The 19781-nt window shown below is 43.8% G+C and overlaps 4 gene segments (V, D, J or C); all 4 read right to left on the bottom strand.

The window, feature by feature from the left end:
- Positions 1–2073: 2073 nt before the first annotated feature.
- On the bottom strand, positions 2074–4438 carry LOC118095682 (Ig heavy chain V region PJ14-like). The segment is given in 3 exon segments: positions 2074–2178; positions 3942–4249; positions 4356–4438. Coding segments are annotated over 3 exon segments (459 nt in total).
- Positions 4439–8625: 4187 nt separating this feature from the next.
- LOC118094643 (Ig heavy chain V region 5A-like) lies at positions 8626–9162 on the bottom strand. The segment is given in 2 exon segments: positions 8626–8936; positions 9074–9162. Coding segments are annotated over 2 exon segments (357 nt in total).
- Positions 9163–13524: 4362 nt separating this feature from the next.
- LOC118095684 (Ig heavy chain V region 3-like) lies at positions 13525–14046 on the bottom strand. The segment is given in 2 exon segments: positions 13525–13844; positions 13943–14046. Coding segments are annotated over 2 exon segments (366 nt in total).
- Positions 14047–16642: 2596 nt separating this feature from the next.
- LOC118095685 (Ig heavy chain V region 914-like) lies at positions 16643–17269 on the bottom strand. The segment is given in 2 exon segments: positions 16643–17016; positions 17179–17269. Coding segments are annotated over 2 exon segments (420 nt in total).
- Positions 17270–19781: the final 2512 nt, after the last annotated feature.

The following is a 19781-nucleotide window of genomic DNA, read 5'->3' as shown; positions in this document are numbered from 1 at the left end:
TCACTCCACCCCCATGGCCCTGCCCCCAGGTGCGCAGCATGTGAGCCACTCAGGGTGTTGGAGAAGCTAGCTCCACCTCTGGGAGGAGATGTCACTGGACTTACAGCTTCCCTGGCTCCCTGAACCAACAGCTTATAAACTATGTACAGGCTGGATTTGTAGCCCCTGTTGATCCAACATACAGACGCAGTGACCTCACCTTTGCCTCAAAGATGGGCCAACCCTAGCGGGTTGTATCCCTATGGGAATAAATTATGAGAAGATACAGAAATGAAGCCATTATTTATGCTGTGGAATGAGAATGCACTTTGCAAGTACACAAGAGCTTGCTAGGAGGAAAATAAAACTGGGAGAACCCTGCTGATTTCTTTGTTCCCAGGGGCATGGAGGTTAGGATAAGGAATTTGCGGGCTAGGATAAGGGGGTTCTGTCGCCTTTGGCATTAGGTGGGGAACTAATGTAGAAAGACTTGATATGCTTGTGGTTTATTCAGTACAATCATTTGAACTGAAAGCTCTTCAGTGCCACCTGCAGTCTTTTAATTTTACACACAAAAGTTTTAGACTGAGCTCAAATTCAATTTCCACCACTGTGTCTCTGGCACAGTAATACACAGCCGTGTCTTCTTGCTTCAGGCTGTTCATCTGAAGATAAGGGTTGGTGCTGTCCTTGGAGGCAGTGAACCGCCCTTGGATGGTTGGGGAGTAATAATTGGTAGCAGTTGAAGAGTAATAGTATATCAGCCACTCCAGACCTTTCCCCGGAGACTGCCGGACCCAGTTCATCCAATAGCTGCTAAGATCAAAACCTTTCGTGGTACAGGTTAACCTCACAGATTCTCCAGGCTTTTTCATTTCTGGGCCTGACTGAGTGAGGATAACCTGTGAACTGGCCCCTGCAGAGAGAAGAGACATGCTGCTTAACTGGGTGAAAGCAAACACACAAAAACAGGTACCTACCTCATCTGGATTGAAAAAGTGACCGAATGTGGAAATAACTCCCCACACCACTAGTAGATATAATAAAGATACATAAGAATTGACTTACATGGCAACATGCTTATAATCATGATGAAATGCAACAGCTACAACATTTTAAAAATTATAATGGATGAGTTGAGAACCAAAGAAATTACTGAAGCAGATCCACTGAGCTTTGATTCAGTCTGAGGGATCTGGTGTTTACCTTTAAAGATGAACTGAAAGCTTTTGGTTTTGCATATTTTGGGCGGGCCTGGAAACCTCTGATATAAAAGAGATGAGCCGTACTGGACCTCAACTTCAGTATTTTCTTGTTCAGTTGAAATTTCCCTTGTTGGACCTAGGATAGGACCTTGGGCCAGGAGAACCTGTCTCCAAATCCTGGCTTGTTCATGTTGTGACGTTGCTGCAGATGGTTTAGTTCCTCCTCCATTTACACCATCACCTCATGCATGAGTCCTCTGAGTTAGCTTACAAAGCACACCATGAATAAACACAAAGAAAGCAAATCACTATTATATGTAAAAAAAAAAAAAACGATGCCAATTTACTTTAAAATGAAAGCACCCATTGAAATGCAAATCTGAGAAGCTAAGGTTATAAAATGTATGTTATTCATAATATCTGGTTGCCTATGGTGGCCGATTATTGGGATGGCAACTCCATTAACTGGAGCACCAATACCAGAAAAAAGGCCATCTCCTTTTTGGTTATCCATTTCACTTCATTTGTTGGAGAACAAACTAGCGGTTGGACAGTTGATTCTGTCTCACTTCAGTCTCACTGACACTGCATCATAAGTCTCTTGTGTTCTAGTGAATCCCGATTCACCCCATCCATTCATTTCCACTGTACACATTTGGGACACATTTTGGGCATACTCCCCCCCCTCCAATAACACACACACTTCTCAGATCTGAAAATTCGACTCCAATCCACAAGCAAGTATCAGTGTCCTGGCAAAAAAAGTAGACTGAAATAAATCCTCCCCAGTTCGTGCTTTACAGAGTAAAATGTGAATTAGCCAGAGACCCAGACAGTATCACATCCATATCTCGTTTTGGAGGAAGACATTGTTCCTGGACCATATAACTCAAAGAGTAGGTATAACTCGAAGAGTAGGTGCAGTTAGCACAGCACAGTTGAAGTTGTCGCAATTCAAGGAAATATCCCCTGGGTAAATGAAAATGATATTTAGCTATAGAGCAAGATTGTGACAGCAAGGACAGGGACTGTCTTGTTAGGTCTCACTGAAAATTTGGAACTGGCACTTATATTCTCTTCTGAGTGAAAAAAATACTAAGGAATGGAAAGAATGTGAGAAGAAAGAAAGAAAGAAAGAAAGAAAGAAAGAAAGAAAGAAAGAAAGAAAGAAAGAAAGAAAGAACAACCCTTAGATGAAGAGATAACATGGTTCAGGAGAGGGCCAGATAAAAGTGAAACATTAAATGTCCACATTCTACATTCATTTGCTTCAAAAGAGCAGTTCCTAGACACCTGCTTCCTCTGGTGAAAGGAGATGTCCCTCTCTAGTATCTCTCCTACTTGTGGTTTTGTGGTTTTTCTGAGTTTCAAGACACCTGTGGTTCTGTGGTTTTCCTCAGTTCCCACCACCACGGAACAAGAGCACCACCACCAGCAAGTCATTGGCTTAACTTACAAAGAAGGTTTCTTCTTCATTTGCTGGTTCTTTAGGAGTCCTGGCTGCATTGCCTTCACAGTACATCACTGGTGCAGCAATTAATGGTTGCAACACTAAACTGCCTCATTTGGGGCTGATCATTTGTTGATCGAAGTTGAAGCCATCCTTTGAAGGGTTGAGTTACCCTTGGCTTGTGGTTGAAGAAGAGCCACTGCTTTCTTCCATTGTGGATACTTGGGATGGAGGCTTCTTATTGGAGCAAAGGATTAAAGCTTCCCTCCTCCCACACCATAGTCCAGATTTTACTCCTCTCATGCTTGCCATTTATTTACTTAAACATCAACTATTGAAGGCAAACCATGGGGAATCCATTATGTATGTCTGGAATAGCCCCAAGGTACAATTTCATCACAGAGTGGATCCTGGGATGTTCTCACTGGTAGTAACTGGCCAGAGGTCATTTCTGTCACTTGCTATCTGTTTCTTTTAATGGATTGAACCTGGGATTTCCTGCATGCAAAACACATTCTCTGTCTCTGTAACACCCTCTGTTATCACTCATGGAAACTGAAGGTTCCATTGAGATCTGAACTCAAAATCAGTGGCTTCAAAGTCCACAGGGCTCACCACCCTTGTAAGTATTTCAGTTCTCCTATGTTGAACAGCTAAAAAGACACTCAGATAAAATAAGCCCCATCCAGAGTGCCACCCCCTGAAGGAAAAAGTTGCAGTAGTGCCACATGACTGTGTTTTGAGAGTAATGAGATCAGATGGGAGTTATAGTTAAGGAACAGGGCCACAGGTTTCCTAGTGATGGACTTTGTATATAGCATCTTTCTTTGCTCCTGTGATATAAGACATTCTAAGGCAGGGGTCAGCAAATATTTTCAGCAGGGGGCCGGTCCACTGTACCTTAGACCTTGTGGGGGGCCGGACTATATTTTGAAAAAAAATTATCAACGAATTATTATGCCCCACAAATAACCCAGAGATGCATTTTAAATAAAAGGACACATTCTACTCATGTAAAAACATGCTGATTCCCGGACCATCCACGGGCTGGATTTAGAAGGTGATTGGGCCGCATCCGCCCCCCCCCCCCCCAGCCTTAATTTGGAGCCCCTGTTCTAAGGCAATTTTGAAGGATGTTTTCCCATTGTTTGCTTTTCAAAACAGAGCACACTTCTGTCATTAATGAATTCGAAGGGAGAGGAAATGAACAGGCAGAAAAAACAAGGCTATTTCAAGCATATGCAACACTGAAGTCTGGTTCTCATTTGGGGTGGTTTTTGTGCAGTCCTGGAGTTGAGTTGTCTCACTGTGTCTCTTGCACAATAGTACATGGCAGAGTCTTCAGACTTCAGGGTCCTCAGTTGTAGGGACACCTGGCTTTTTGAGATGTCCCTTGTGATGGTGATCCGGTTTTGGAGAGCAGCGTTATAGTTATTGCTTCCATCATACCGCATTCGTCCAGTCCACTCCAGCCCTTTTCCAGGAGGCTGACGGATCCAGTGCACACTATTGCTTGATAGAGAAAATCCAGACACTGTACAGGTCAGCTGCAGAGTCTCTCCAGGTCTTTTCAGCCCATTGCCAGACTGTGTGAGGGTAATCTGTGAGGAACTGTCTGCATTTATCAGAGAAGAATAGAAGAAGACAAAAAATAAATAAGAAACACGATGATATTACACACAAATTACCCCTTCTTAAGAGGAAACAGGAAACCTTCTTACATGCAGGGAATATCATTAAGAAACCAATCAAAAGATTCCTCTCCATGACTTGGATGGTTGCAGGACCAGAAGAAGATCTGGATGCTTCTGAAAACCTCGAATTTGGTATCTTTGACCTGCATGCCCTCTTTAAAGAAGGCGGTACCAGAAACCCATTTGCATGTTGTCCTGGGTGCCTCTAATAAAAGGGAACTGAAGGCTGAAAGAAGATGCAATAATAGAGTAGCGAAGAATGAATGTCGGGATCCCACCTTTCCTACCTGTGTTTGCCCATCATGTTTTCTGGAAACAGGGGTGTGAGCTGATGCCATCTTGCCCAGAGTTTCTCTGGCTTTGGGAGTGAACAGAAATTACAATGCAGTACTTAAGGCACTCAAGCTATAATTGAGAAATGCAGTTATTTAGAATAGCATTGGTCCAGTATAGGGTGGGGGACATTTTTTAAGGTCTTTCGGACAACCTGCCGTGAGCCACATGGCAGTGTTTTGGGGCAAGTTCAGCAGCAAACATTTGTGAAAGTCTTTGCAAATCCCCTCCCCCAAATATTGGCTCCCTGCTGTTGGGGATGTCAAAGTGATTACTACCTTCTGTCCTGAAGCCATTTTGGTTCGCTCTAAATAATGTCCTTTTGCAGATCGTTCTCTAGCTGCACTGGTGGGTCAAAGGGGCAAACAGCCTCCATAGGAGATAAGTAGACAATCTACTTCGAGATGGATTCATCCAGGGTCGGCTCTAGGTTGAGTGCCGGTGGTGCAGGGCACCAGGGCACCGGGCTGGTAGGTGGGGCGCTGCACGCTGCGAGGGTGGGGGCGCCAGAGCGATCTCCGCCCCTCAGCTCCAGGGCGCCCGACCTGCTCGAGACTGCCCTGGATTCATCTGTCAATTTCAGTTTACCCCCGTTGCTCCTTTTCCCATTCAGTTCACCACATTTCTACGTCACTTAAAACTTCACATTAAAATTCACCTGCACTTTCATGACCATAAAAATGTTGAGCTTATTTAATCCTATATAATAATGTCCAAGTTGTCCCTGCGTCCAAGCTGTCCCGTGTGTCCCTGGGTCACTGCGCATGTCCCCCAGAGACACAGGGATTGGACGGAGAGACTGCACCCGCGCGCACACACACACGCTCCCCCCCGCCAACCGCAGCTTGCCCTCGCCCTCGCCTCTCGCATTGCCGTTAGAGAAGCTGCAGCCCCTTAGCCCACACAGCCAACGAACACGAGGGAGGACATAAGCAGCCACCACGGAGCTCGCCGACGGCACCTTGCCTCCGCTCCCACCTCATTTAGTGAGGGGGAGTGAGGCGCTCAGCACAGCACAGTTTGCAACATAGCAAGATACATTAAAATCATATTATTTAAAAAGCAACTGCTGCAGATGTAAGAAATACAGTTGACAGTCAGGGAAAGACTCAATAGTCTCTCTCTTTCTCTCGGCCCTCTCTGCACCCCGCCGGGCAGGTCTACTCGGGAGGAAGCGGGCTTCAGAAGGCTGCCCTCCCCTTCTCCTCCCAGACGCAGCAGCCGAGCGCAGAGAGGGAGGTTAGGAGGAGCAGCGGCGGCAGCAGCAGCAGCCTGGCTGCACCAGGCAGCTCATGGAAAGGCTTTTCCGCTTTCTACCCACCCCTGCCCCTCCCCCAGCCCAGCCTCCCCTGGAGAATGAGAGAGAGAGAGAGACCGGGAGAGAGAGAGCTCTAGGCGCTCGCTGCTTTTTGCCTTGCAGCCTCCCATGGAGAGCTTTCCCGCACGCGCTGGCTTCCCTTCGCAGAAACAAGCTCCTCCAGAAAGGGGTGCTTTCCTCTCCCTCTCTCGCCTTGCCTGCTTTGCCTCAACGCCCCCCCTCCCCACCACACTATAGGTAGGCATTGTTTGAGGCGCAAATACGGTGCCTGAGGTGGCTCTCCCAGCAAGCACCCTCTCCAGCTCTTGCCTGCAGCGCTCTTTGAATCCTGTCTCCATGCTACCCACGGCATTTCCCCTGCGCTAACACCAGCCCTTACCTATAACTCTCTGGGGCATGAACTCGACCCTTCCTGCACTCAGCCCCAAGGGATAAGAATCTACAGCTCTTAAGCACCTCTCTATTCCCCCCATTTCATCCCCAGCATATTCTTGCACTCTAGCTCAGGTTTTAGACTGTGTGAGATTGCTGTGTGTGTGTGTGTGTGTGTGTGTGTGTGTGTGTGAGAGAGAGAGAGAGAGAGAGAGAGAGAGAGAGAGAGAGAGAGAGAGAGAGAATCAGAATTATAGAGCTGGAAGGGACCTGGAGAGCCCTGTAGTACCCTTCCATGCAGTGCAGGAATCTTTTGTCCAACGTGGGGATCGAACCCAAAACCCTGAGAGGAAGAGTCTCATGTTCTACCTATGGAGCTCAGGGCTAAGAGAGAGAGAGGTGTGTGTGTGTGTGTGTGTGTGTGTGTGTGTGTGTGTGTGTGTGTGTAAGAAGGGGGTATGGTTTGGCCCTGCCCACCACCTGAACGGGCTCCCCAAACCTTTTCCCCCAGAGAATGTATTTGTCAGGTTCCCCACCCCTACCTTCAAGGGATTGTTGTGGATACCTAACCCCAGGCATTCCTGTTTAGGGCCTCTAGCTCAAATACAGCTAGCTGGCTGACTCTCCTCCCTTGCAAAAAAAAAAGTTGTCATCCTTTCACTGCTCCTGTGTTTCCCTGCTGTGAAGCCATCATGCCAAAAGGGCTTTTTTTGTGGTGCCTCAAGGCTACCCACTTCCCCAGTTCAGTCATACCTACCTACCGTACATATGTTCCACAACATATGTTTCACCACATATGTTCTAGCACCCGTTATTTTTAACGGGCTTCAAGATACTAGTATTACATAAAATGGTTTATAACTGTGTGTGAACTATACCATCTATACATCATCTTCATATAATTCTCTTTTAGCGATATTTCACCGGTTAAATTAGCACAAATATATAAAACTGAACAGAGGGTATGTTTGAGGTGCAAAGAAGTTGACGGTACTTTTCTCCACATGTGGTGGGATTGTAAAGTTGTTAAAACATATTGGGAATAAAAATTATTTTAAAATAAAAAAATAAAACGTATTGGGAAAACATACAGTATTGGGTAATGATATATAATGAATTGAAAATAATGTTTAAAATAACATTTGTTAAGCAGTCAGAAGCCTTCCTGTTGGGCATTTTAGGCCAAGACCTGCCGAAAGAGAAAATGACATTTTTTATCTATGCTCCCATGGCGGCGAGAATATTGATAGCACAAAATTGGAAGACCGGAGAAATTCCAACAAAAGAGCAATGGCAAGAAAAAATGATGATGAACTATGTGGAGCTGGCAAAGCTGATGGACAGACTTCGGGGAAAAGACAAAAGTGACTTTGAAAAAGAGTGGGAACCTTTAATATTATATTTACAGAAACAAAGAAAGAATATGAACTCGATTTGATAGGGATATTGATAGGGAACAAATAATGTAACAAAGGGAAGATATGATACATTGTTTAAAAAAACCCAGCAGAATACAATAATGAATATAACAAATTGGAAATGGGAGTTGAGGGAAGTCCAAAGGGAGGGAAGGGGGTGATGTTATGTGAATTGCATATTATGGATATATTTGTAATGAGAAAAACGAAAATCAATAAAATTTCTGTGGGTGTGTGATTGGGTGAACTGTATTTTTAAGTTACTGTGAAAAATGTATGAACACGTGATGAAGGCTTGTATTTTCCGATTGCAAATATTCGGGGAAGGTGCTAGGTTTTGTGACTGAGCGACGGGTCTTTGGATAACATTTTGGAATGTTTACTTATATTAAGGAAGTAGCCCACACCATGGATTCCTGATCCCAGAAAATGGATCTTACCTATATTTTAGCACTCTGCTATCCAAGCCTTCATTAAATTTAAGTACTGTGGGGGATATGCCCCCCCTAAAACTTATAACAATACAAATATTTTCATACAGAGGCAGTGATTAATTGATGATCATTCCTATGCTTCTTTTCCCTAGATCCTCTTCACTCTGTGAAGAGGATCTAGGGAAACCTCATATGACCTAAAAACTTCATATATTTCCACATTTAGAGGAGAAATCCTAGACACCTGCTTCCTTTGGTAAATGAAACTTCATTCTTCACAAACTCTTCACACTGTGCTTTCATCTCATTGCTGTGTTTTTCTTAATACTTTTGTTGTCGAACGTGTATGCCCCCTACAGGATTTCTCTTTCCTGAGCTTACATAATGGAATGGTTTTTGCCAGACCCGAAACTAGCTTTTCATCACTGTGAGCCTCTGGCACAGTAATACGTGGCTGTGTCTTCTTGCTTCAGGTTGTTCATGTGCAGATATAAGTTGGAGCTATCCTTGGAGGCAGTGAACCGCCCTTGGATGGTTGGGGAGTAATAATTGGTACCAGTTGAAGAGTAATAGTATATCAGCCATTCCAGCCCTTTCCCTGGAGGCTGGCGGAGCCAGTGCGTGTCAGCGCTGCTAAGATCAAATCCGGCTGTGGAACAGGTGAGTCTCACGGATTCTCCAGGCTTTTTCAATTCTGGGCCTGACTGAATGAGAACAATCTCTGAACTGGCCCCTGAAAAGAGAGGAGGCACACAAAGTGGATTTATAAATAAATATAGAGCGGATGTTTTCATGGAGTGCACTTAGCTAGATTGAATGCTTCCGAAAGATAATGATTTGTTCAAATATAACTTTTGAAGAATTACTTACAAGCAATCCCAGTTATGAATAGAATGGAATTCAATAGCCAGAACATTGTGAACAGAGAGATGAGGAACCCCACAGACGGTTGAAGCAGGCTCAAGGAGATCTTTTGTTTCTCCAGAGGAGGAGAAAAGTTAGCCATTTAAAAGCAAATGAGAGTGTTTGATTTTTGCATATGCTGGGCAGGGCTGGGCACAACTTAGACAAAAAGGGAGACTCTCATCAGTGCAGGGAATGGAGTGAAGTAATAAAAGCTAAGAAGCCTAAAGAGGGAATTCCAAATGGTCTTCAACCATCAGTAATACACATGGCGTTTACGTTACTGTAAATTTCCTGGGGAAGTTTAAGTGAAATGAATGGAGCCCTTGTTTATTTTAATAAACATCTGTTTGGTTGTCAAACATCTGTTTGGTTGTCAAACATCTGTTTGGTTGTCAAACATCTGTTTGGTTGGATCTGGTGTTTACCTTTAAAGATGAAATAAAAGCTTTTGGTTTTGCATATTTTGGGCGGGCCTGGAAACATCTGGTATAAAAGAGATGAACCGCACTGGACCTCAACTTCAGTATTTTCTTGTTCAGTTGAAATTTCCCCTGTTGGACCTAGGATAAGGCCTTGGGCCAGGAGAACCTGTCTCCAAATCCTGGGTTATTCATGTTGTGACTTTGCTGCAAATGGTTTATTTTCTCCTCCATTTACATCATCACCTCAATGCATGAGTCCTCTGAGTTGGCTTACAAAGCACACCATAAATAAACACAAAGAAAGCAAATCACTACTATATGTAAAAAAAATGATGACAATTTACTTTAAAATGAAAGCACCCATTGAAATGCAAATCTGATAAGCTAAGGTTAAAAATGTATGCTATTTATATGTATGTTATCCTCAGATAATGTATGTTATCCTCAGAACAACCCTATGTGGTAGTTTAGGCTCAGAGACTGACCCAAGGTCACCCAGTGCACATTCTTAACACCCACACAACACTAGATGTGAAGATTTCTGGACTATTGTTTGAGTCAACAACATCTGCTCTGAAGCAACATTAAAAGCTCCTGATGTTTTACAAGATCTGTGCCAACTCTGTGATTTGCTTGATCACCCAACGGAAATTCCAACAGTTTTTACAACCCTTAGAAGCCACCAGATTTTTTTTCTTCATGCTATCCTCCAAATGGGTTCTTGTGTAAACTCAGATTCACTTTCCACCACTGTGTTCTCTACCACAATAATACATGCCGGTATCTTCAGCTTTCAGACCAGTCATATGTAGATAGACCAGTATTTTGGAATTGTCTGTGGAGATTGTGAACCGTCCTCTAGCAGAATCTGCATAATAAGTGATGCCCTTAGTAATTTGTGAAAGCCATTTGAGTCCCTTTCCGGGAGCTTGATGGACCCAGTGCACCCAGTAGCTGTCTATGTTGAATCCCGATGTTGTGCATGTCAGTCGAAGGGACTCTCCAGGTCTTTTCACATCCTCACCAGATTCCACCAGAGAAATATCTGCATGGACCCCTGGAAAGAGAGGTAGATTGAGTTGCAAACCTTACATATGTGGATTAGAATGGCTTCCTGATACATCACACCAACTGCATTCCAACCAAAGGGGTTAAATACCATTGAAAATGAAGAAGCTAAATATGAAAGGTATCCACAGAATCATTTCTATTGGTATGTTTGGATGAAAAGCTGGCGTCTGTCTACCAGATGAGGATATTTCTACAAACTCAGCTGGAACCCACAGCAAGAGGACGGCTCAAGTTTAAAGTGTGGACTGTTTCAATATTTGCATATCCTCCTCTATATATAATATTTCCCAGAGGAGATTTGTCAGTTGAAATGCTTCTCAGTCCTTAATGCCTTTGTTTCCATTTGCCTCTATACACATTGCCTTTGTCGTTTTGTAAACAGAACTTTTGGTCTAACATAATTCTCCCCAACATTAAGGACACATTATTTCTATTTTTTAATCTACATTATCAATATTATAGGATCTCTCCTCTGATTTTTTTTATGCCCGCCAATTCTTGTTGAAAAGCAAACAACTGAAGTCCTGAATTATAATAGAATATCCTTTTAAAAATGCCAATTAACAGGCAATAAAATTGTAAGCAAACGAAAGACAGGAGGTAGAAATAGATGATGAAAAACAGTGATAATAGTATTAATACGGTATTTCTAAATGAAAAAATAAGAGACTACTAAAATATGGAGCCACATATACCTAAGTGGTTTATAATGTGATCTTTTGCAAATGGTTGCCATTTGTATATTCTTAAAGCTAAGGTTATAAAATGTATGTTATCCATAATATCTGGTTGCCTATGGTGCCAATTATTGGGATGGCAACTCCATAACTGGAACACCAATACCAGAAAAAGGCCATCTCCTTTTTGGTTATCCATTTCACTTCATTTGTTTGAGAACAAACTAGCGGTTGGACAGTTGATTCTGTCTCACTTCAGTCTCACTGACACTGCATCATAAGTCTCTTGTGATCTATTGCATCCATTCTGTTCCACTGTATGTAATTAGGACACATTTTGGGGACACTTCTCTCCCCCCCCCGAATAACACACACACACACCTCTCATTGCTCTTAATTGCATTCAATAGTAATATGTGTGGTTTGTCTTCTACCAGAGATCCTGCCCCTCCCCATAGATCACCTCACCTGACGACACAGGAGCACTATTCTACTTATGTATCCCAGCAACTAGTATTTAGAGCCATGCTGTTTCTGATACTGGAGGGACACCATAGGCAGCATAGATTGTTGACATGAATTCATCTAATGGTCCTTGATAGCCACCCAATTTGTGCTCACTATAATGCCAGAACTCTGCCAAAGTGCATTGGACTGCAGAAAACCACTGAATTTTCAGACATAAATGCTGACAGAGTAACCGGCTATGTGTTTACTACAAGGGACACATATGCAGTGCACGGGAGCCAGGGATGTGATTGGCTGGGTGGCCGATAGCATGATTCATAAATGCCAGTGCACATAGAGGTTTTCATGAGTGATGACCAGGGCCGTCTTAGGTGTACCAGACGCCGTGGCGCGATGATCCCTCCGGCGCCCCTCGCGCTACGGGACACTTCAGACGGCCCTGGCAACACCCGCCGCCGCTCTGCACCTTGCACTTCCTAAACTGGGGATCCCCCGTTTGCAACGAGGAAAGCACACATGCGCCATATGCAGGAGAAGGCAGAGATGGAGAGCCAAGCGCCGCTGCTGCCTTCTCTCGCCTTCCTGGGGCAGCGCGCAGTGTGGGACTGGTGCCGAGTCGAGAAGCGCTCTCGGTAGCAACTCCTAACTTGGGGTGGGTAGGGGTAGGTGGGGGTGTGGAGAGGGGAGGGGAAAGGGGGTGATTCCCAGCCCGCAGTGCCAACAATCGCAGCGCAGCCTACCGGGAGGCAGAGCATGGCAGCGGCTACAGCAATGCAGGGAGCCATGTCTCCTTCACTCGCCAGCGCAGCAAAAAAGGAGCGGAGCGGCTCTGTGTGCTTACATGATGTGCCCCCTGCTGGGCGGGTGCCCTGGCACACCACGCCAGTCAGCCCAATAGGAAGGATGGTCCTGGTGATGACCCATGATTTGGAATTTTCTCCCCCACCCCCACCCCTTAGGACTCCATAAGTACAGTATCTGACTCCTCCTCTTTCAGAGAAATATAGGAGGCTCAACGTATTCTCTGTCCTCCCAATGTTTTACAAGGCCACTCGGTCATGTGGTGAAGTGGCAGTGTCATAGCTGCCAAGTTATCCCTTTTTTTAAGGGATTTTCCCTCATGCTGAATAGGCTTCCTCGCGAGAAAAGGGAAAACTTGGCAGCTATGGGCAGTGTCTCCATCATCAAGATTGCCACCAACCACCCATATGAGCCAACAGCAGCTCCCTCCCCCTGCAATTTCATAATGCCTAGTGTTGACTACTGCATGAATACATAATCATGCATCCCACAGGACCACCCACTTCTAACATACAGCTATTGAATATATATTTATTTTATTTAAATGAAGAAATCAGTAGTCAAATTGAATATATATTTGGCTTCTATGTTGTTGTTGTTGGTGGTGGTGGTGTTGCCCCAGGTTTCCTCCAAACAACTCAAGTTTGCATGTAGGGTTCTTCCTTGCCCTGTTATATCCTCAGAACAACCCTATGTGGTAGTTTAGGCTCACAGATGGACCCAATGTCACCCAGTATGCAAAATCTTAACACCCCATAATACACTGGATGTGAAAATTTCTGGACTAGGGTTTGAGTCAACAACAACTGCCCTGAAACACCATCAGAAGTTCCTCTGAGTATTACAAGATCTTTGCCAACGATATGATTTGCTTGATCACCCAACGGAAATCCCAACAGCTTTTACAACCCTTAGAAGCCAACAGATTCTTTCTCTTTATACTATCCTCCAAATGAGTTTTTGTGTACACTCATATTCACTTTCCACCACTGTGTTCTCTAGCACAATAATACATGCCGGTATCTTCAGCTTTCAGACCAGTCATATGTAGATAGATCAGCTTCTTGGAACTGTCTGTGGAGATTGTGAACCGTCCTCGAGCAGAATCTGCATAATTTGTTCTGCCCACATTAATTTGTGAGAGCCATTTGAGTCCCTGTCCAGGAGCTTGATGGACCCAGTCCATCCAGTAGCTGTCTATGTTGAATCCTGATGTTGTACATGTCAGTCGAAGGGACTCTCCAGGTCTTTTCACATCCCCACCAGATTCCACCAGAGAAATATCTGCATGGACACCTGGAAAGAGAGATTGAATTGCAAACCATACACTTGTGGGTTACATAGGCTTCCTGATAAATCACACCAACTGCATTCCAACCAAAGGGATTAAATACCTTTGAAAATGAAGACGCTAAATATGAAATGTATCCACAAAATCATTTCTACTGGATTGTTTGGATGGAAAGCTGGTGTCTGTCTAACAGGTAGAGGATATATCCACAAGCTCAGCTGGAACCCACAGCAAGAGGACGGCTCAGATTTAAAGCGTGGACTGTTCCATTATTTGCATATCCTCCTCTATACATAATATTTCCCAGAGAAGCTTTGCCAGTTGAAATGCTTCTCAGTCTTTAATGTTTTTGTTTCCATTTGCCTCTATACACAATGCCTTTGTCATTTTGGTAGCAGAACTTTTGGCCTGACGTATTTTGCCCCAACATTAAAGACACATTATTTATATATATAATTTTATATTATCAATGTTATAGGATCTCTCCTCTGATTTTTTTATGCCTGCCAATGCTTCTTGAAAAGTGAGCAACTAAAGTCCTAAATTATAATAGAATATCCTTTTTTAAAATGCCAATGAATCAGGCAATAAAATTTTAAGCAAACAAAAGACAGGGGGTAGAAATAGTTGATGAAAAACAGTGATAATAGTATTCATATTTCTAAATGGAAAAATAAGGGACTTCTAAAATATGGAGTCACATATACCTATAGACAGTGGTACCTCAGGTTACAAACACCTCGGCTTACACACAGTTTGGGTTACAGACTTTGCTAACCAGGAAGTAGTACCTTGGGTTAAGAACTTTGCCCCAGGATGAGAACAGAAATTGTGCGGTGGCAGCAGGAGGCCCTATTAGCTAAAGTGGTACCTCAGGTTCAGAACTGTTTTGGGTTAAGAAGAGACCTCCAAAATGAATTAAGTTCGTAACCAGAGGTACCACTGTGGTTTATAATGTGATCTTTTGCAATGAAAAGGTTGTTTGGGTTTCCATTTGTATATTCTTAAGGTTGGCAAGTCAGTGGTGGACCTTGGCATCTCAAATTTCAGTGGTACTCTGTGTTACTCCAAAATCTGGCACCTTCCATTTGACATCATTGCTGTGGCGCTTGCTGTGGAGTCCCAGAAGCTCTGCAGCCATTATGAACAAAGCTGTCGTGCTGCCCTAGATCTCTCTTGGTGTGAGTCGTTTGGCTAATACTGTTGAGGTTCCATCTCTAAAGCTTCAGAGAAGCTAATGCCTTACAAGCTTCTTCTATTGTCTCTCCACACACACACACACACACACACACACACAGAGTACCGTTTTATTATGCCTTATTATTACTATTACCAAAAAAAATGAATGTGTATTTTATGGTTGCAAGGAGAACTGATCAGTATTAGACATAGGGAGGAATATTACTTTTTGGTGTTGCTTTCTTCCCAGCTATTGCACAAATGTGAGCTTTGACCTCCCATCTACACACTAGCATGAGGAGCAGTTGCTGTGGATTGTCGCATTATGCTATCTATTGATAGATGTGTGTTGTATCACTATGGGAATTTATTCTGAAAATAGACAGTAAATAAATTTATTATTTATTGTTTGGGGTAATCTTCTTTGGTGATCACCCGTAGTTGTGTAAGATTGTCTTCCATAAACACGGTTTTCACAATGAGTCCGCAAGTGACTGTGGAGGCCTATTCTGGACCTACATGCAGGGGCGTAGCGAGGTGCCGCGGCACCCAGGGCAGCAAATTGCCATGCACCCTGGGGGCGCGGCGTTGCTACGTAACGACGCATGCGTCGCTATGTAACGACATGCTAGATCCAGCGCTTGTGCAGTCCGTTTGGGGTGCTGCTGGCATGCGGCGGCTCCACAGAGCACCGTTTGCACACGGCGGCCCGTTAAGGGGTGCTGCGCGAGAGCGGCACCCCGCAAGGGCTGCCGAGCATGTGAGGCACACTGTGGAGCCGCCACACGCCAGCGGCACCCCAAATGGACTGTGCATTTGCTGGCGGAGGCAAGGGGCTGGCCAGGGAGGGGGCGGCGAGTGTCACCCCACCCCAGGATAGCACCCGGGGTTGCCCACCCCCTGCTACGCCCCTGCCCACATGTCCTTCCACAGTGGGGACATTGGTTCCTAGGTTGATCACGGTGTGGATTTGCCAAGCGTGCCTTCCTCTTAGCATGTTTCTCCCTTGCATCCTGAGATCGAGTTTCTTCAAAGCCCACGACACCTTTGGTAAAGGCTGTTCTCCAACTGGAGTGCTCGCAGGCCAGTGTTTCCCAGTTGTTGGTGTTTATACTGCCTTTGGAGAGTCTTTAAACCTCTTTTGTTGACCACCAGCATTACGCTTTCCATTTTAAAGTTCGGAATAGAGTAGTTGCTTTGGAAGATGATCATCAGGCATCCACACAACATGACCAGTCCAATGAAGTTGATGATGAAGAATCATTGCTTCAACACTGCTGATATTTGCTTCATCCAGTACGCTGATATTAGTTCGCCTGTCTATGTACTTTGGTACAAAATGTTCTTAATTGCCTTGAAACTTCCGGGTATAGGGCAGTATATAAATTCAATTGGTGGTGGTGGTGGTGGTGGTGATGATAATAATACTTTGCACTTCCCTGTATAGCAGGGAAATAAAGCCAGCGGAACCCATTTGATTTATTTGATCCCAAGGGCTTTGGGGGCTAAGATACGGAGATTTTGCCATATTTGTGGATAGATCGGGAACTAATGTAGAGAGAGACTTGAAATATATTTATTTCCTTGTGGTTTATTCAGTGCAATCATTTGAACTGAAAGCTCTTCAGTGCCCCCTGCAGTCTTTTAATTTTACACAAAAAGGTTTTTGTCTGAGCTCAAATTCAATTTCCAGCACTGTGTCTCTGGCACAGTAATACACAGCCGTGTCTTCTTGCTTCAGGCTGTTCATCTGAAGATAAAGGTTGGTGCTGTCCTTGGAGGCAGTGAAACGCCCTCGGATGGTTGGGGAATAGTTATTGCTGGATGGGGTGTGATAGTAAACCAGCCATTCTAGCCCTTTCCCCGGAGACTGCCGGACCCAGTTCATGCCATAGCTGCTAAGATCGAAACCTCTCACGGCACAGGTTAACCTCGCAGATTCTCCAGGCTTTTTCATTTCTGGGCCTGACTGAGTGAGGACAACCTGTGAACTGGCCCCTGCAGAGAGAAGAGACATGCTGCTTAACTGGGTGCAGTTTAAGGCAAACACACGAAAACAGGTATCTCATCTGGATTAACAGAGTGACCCATTGTAGAAGTAGCTCCCCACCCACCCTATGTATATACAATAAAGATTTTTTTAAAAAATGTATGACTTACATGGCAACCTGCTTATAAACACGAGGAAATTGAACAACCACAGCATTTTTAAAAAGTATAATGGAAGAGTTTGAGGACCCAAAGATATTACTGAAATGGATCTTTGATTCAGCCTGAGGGGGCTGGTGTCAACCTTTAAAGGTGAAATGAAAGGTTTCGGTTTTGCATATTTTAGGCAGGCCTGAAAACATCTGATATAAAAGAGACGCAGTTCACTGGATCTCAGCTTAAGCATTTCGTTGCTCAACTGATAGTTGCCTCCGGGTTTAACAATCAAGTCTTTTCCCCAGGGAACTCTGGGTATTGTAGGTCTGTGAGAGGAATAAGGGTTGCCTCAGCACTCTTATCACCCTTAACAAACTACAGTTCCCAGGATTCTCTGGTGTAGCCACAACTGTTTAAAGCGGTTTGATCCTGTGTAAAATATAAAATGCAGATGAAATGTAGGATAGCATCTTTTGTCTGAGGCAAGTTAACTTCAGATCCTGTTTGTGTTTTTCTTGCATGTACACCACCATCGCATCACTCTGAGTTACTCACTCATTCTCTGAGTTAGCTCACAAAGCCTAGTGCAGATAAACACAAACAAAGCCAAATATTAGTATATTTTTTTAAAAAAACTTGAAATATTCCCAATCAAATTTTTAAAATGATAACACAAATGGGAAGCTGAAGTCATAAAATATGTTGTTATGGAGTTATAAAATATGTCTGGATGTATATAATAAGCTTCACTTGGTCCCAAAAAAAGACCATAAAGATGATGCAAGTCATTGGGATACCAAAGGGGGGGCACTCTCAATTTAGGTTTCCATTTCATTCATTGGGTGAAGGTGCTCAGAAGAAACAAGTGGTTCAGCAGCTAATTCTATACCTCAACACTCTCTCACTGGTCCATAGGTCCAATCAGTGGTTTGTTTGTTTTTCTACAAATTGTTTAGGGGTACTCTCATTTTGACTCAAGAAAATCACCATTATTGTTCAATAAAATAAACACAGTGAATGGACAAAAGTACCAAGATTCACAAAATGTTTAGGGGTATGCGTACTCCTGCTTCCCCCCCCCCCCGAAAAAGGACTGGGTCCAATCCACCCTAATCCATTCCATTTCACCCCATCCATTCTGTTCTACTGTGGTTTGGATATATTTTGGGCAGACCTTTTCCACAACATACACATTTCTTCAGTTTCCTTCAACACATTCACTAGTAGAATATGTGTTTTGTACTCATCTTTTCTGTAAAATGCTATTTTTCATGTGCACGTGAAGAATGCAAAATATGGAGACATGTATAATCTAATTGACGGTTGTCTCGCTATCCACAAGGAACCTCAGGAGTGCTGGTTTGGGTTAGTCCATCTTACAAAACAGGCCAAACAGATTCCTCTCCATACTTTGTTGTGAAAAGTGTGAAGTGGCCAGACACTCAGAAAACAGGACAGTCTAATCTCATTTCAATGAAAGGCAATATCCCTGGATCATGTGACTCAAAGAGTAGGTACCGTACGTTGGCCACACTTGAGGAAGACAAGTTTCCAGTTCAAGGAAATGTTACATCCCTTCAGTATATGGAAACAATATTTTGTTAGGGAGCTAGATTGTGAGACTAAGAAGAGAAACTCTCTCAATTTTATGTGAAAATTGAAATTGGCTATCTCTTTTGGCTGAATAGCTTAGAAATTGAAAGGACTTCAAAAGAAACGGAGAAAGAAAGAAAGAAAGAAAGAAAGAAAGAAAGAAAGAAAGAAAGAAAGAAAGAAAGAAAGAAAGAAAGAGGGACAAACCCTTTCTTTTCCTTTCTTTAGGGAGGCTTTTAATGTTTAATCGAGCCAGATGGGTGGGGTATAAATAATAAATGATTATTATTATTAAACCACAGGTGAAGAGATTAGGTGGTGCAGGACAGGGCCAGATGAATGTGAAAAATTAAATTTGTGCATCCTGTCTTCATCTACCAGTATTTCAAAAGAGCAGTTCCTAGACACCTGCTTCCTCTGGTTAAAGGGGATTTCTCTCTCTAGTATCTCCTCTACTTGTGGTTTTGTGGTTTCTATCATTTTCTAAGTACCTGCTGTTCTGTGGTTTTCCTCAGTCTCCACTACCATGGATCACAAGCGCCGCCATCAGCAAGTCATTGGTTTAGCTTATGTAACAAAAGGTTGCTGTTGTTTTTTTCCGTTCACTGATTCCATATAAACCCCAACTGGATTCCCATCTCTATGCAGCTCTTATATGCCTATCTCTGGCAACGAGCCGGCTGACCAGCAGTAAGAAGATTCCCGTCAGTTCAAGGTAGTTTTATTCACAGAAACAAACATCCAGACCGTCGCTTCACACTCCCTCTCAGCAATGATAGGTGCTCTAGTCTGAATCAGACCCCCGCCCCCAACAGGAACTATGGAAGAACCTTGTCTTTCTACCCCTCCTCTTCCGTTCTTTGAGTCTTTCTCATTGCCGGGAGCGAGGACAGAGAGCCTGGATTGGCCCTTCCACACTGTCAGTGGACAGAGATTTCTTATCTGTTTGCAGCCCAGCTTTGCCTTGGCTGCCTTCTACCTTTCTCTCTTCATCCGAGCTAGCAGTGTCTGGCCTGGAAAGGACG

This window comes from Zootoca vivipara, chromosome 13 (genome assembly GCF_963506605.1).
Source record: "Zootoca vivipara chromosome 13, rZooViv1.1, whole genome shotgun sequence".
Lineage (NCBI taxonomy): Eukaryota > Metazoa > Chordata > Lepidosauria > Squamata > Lacertidae > Zootoca > Zootoca vivipara.
This window is presented reverse-complemented; position numbering and strand designations above follow the sequence as displayed.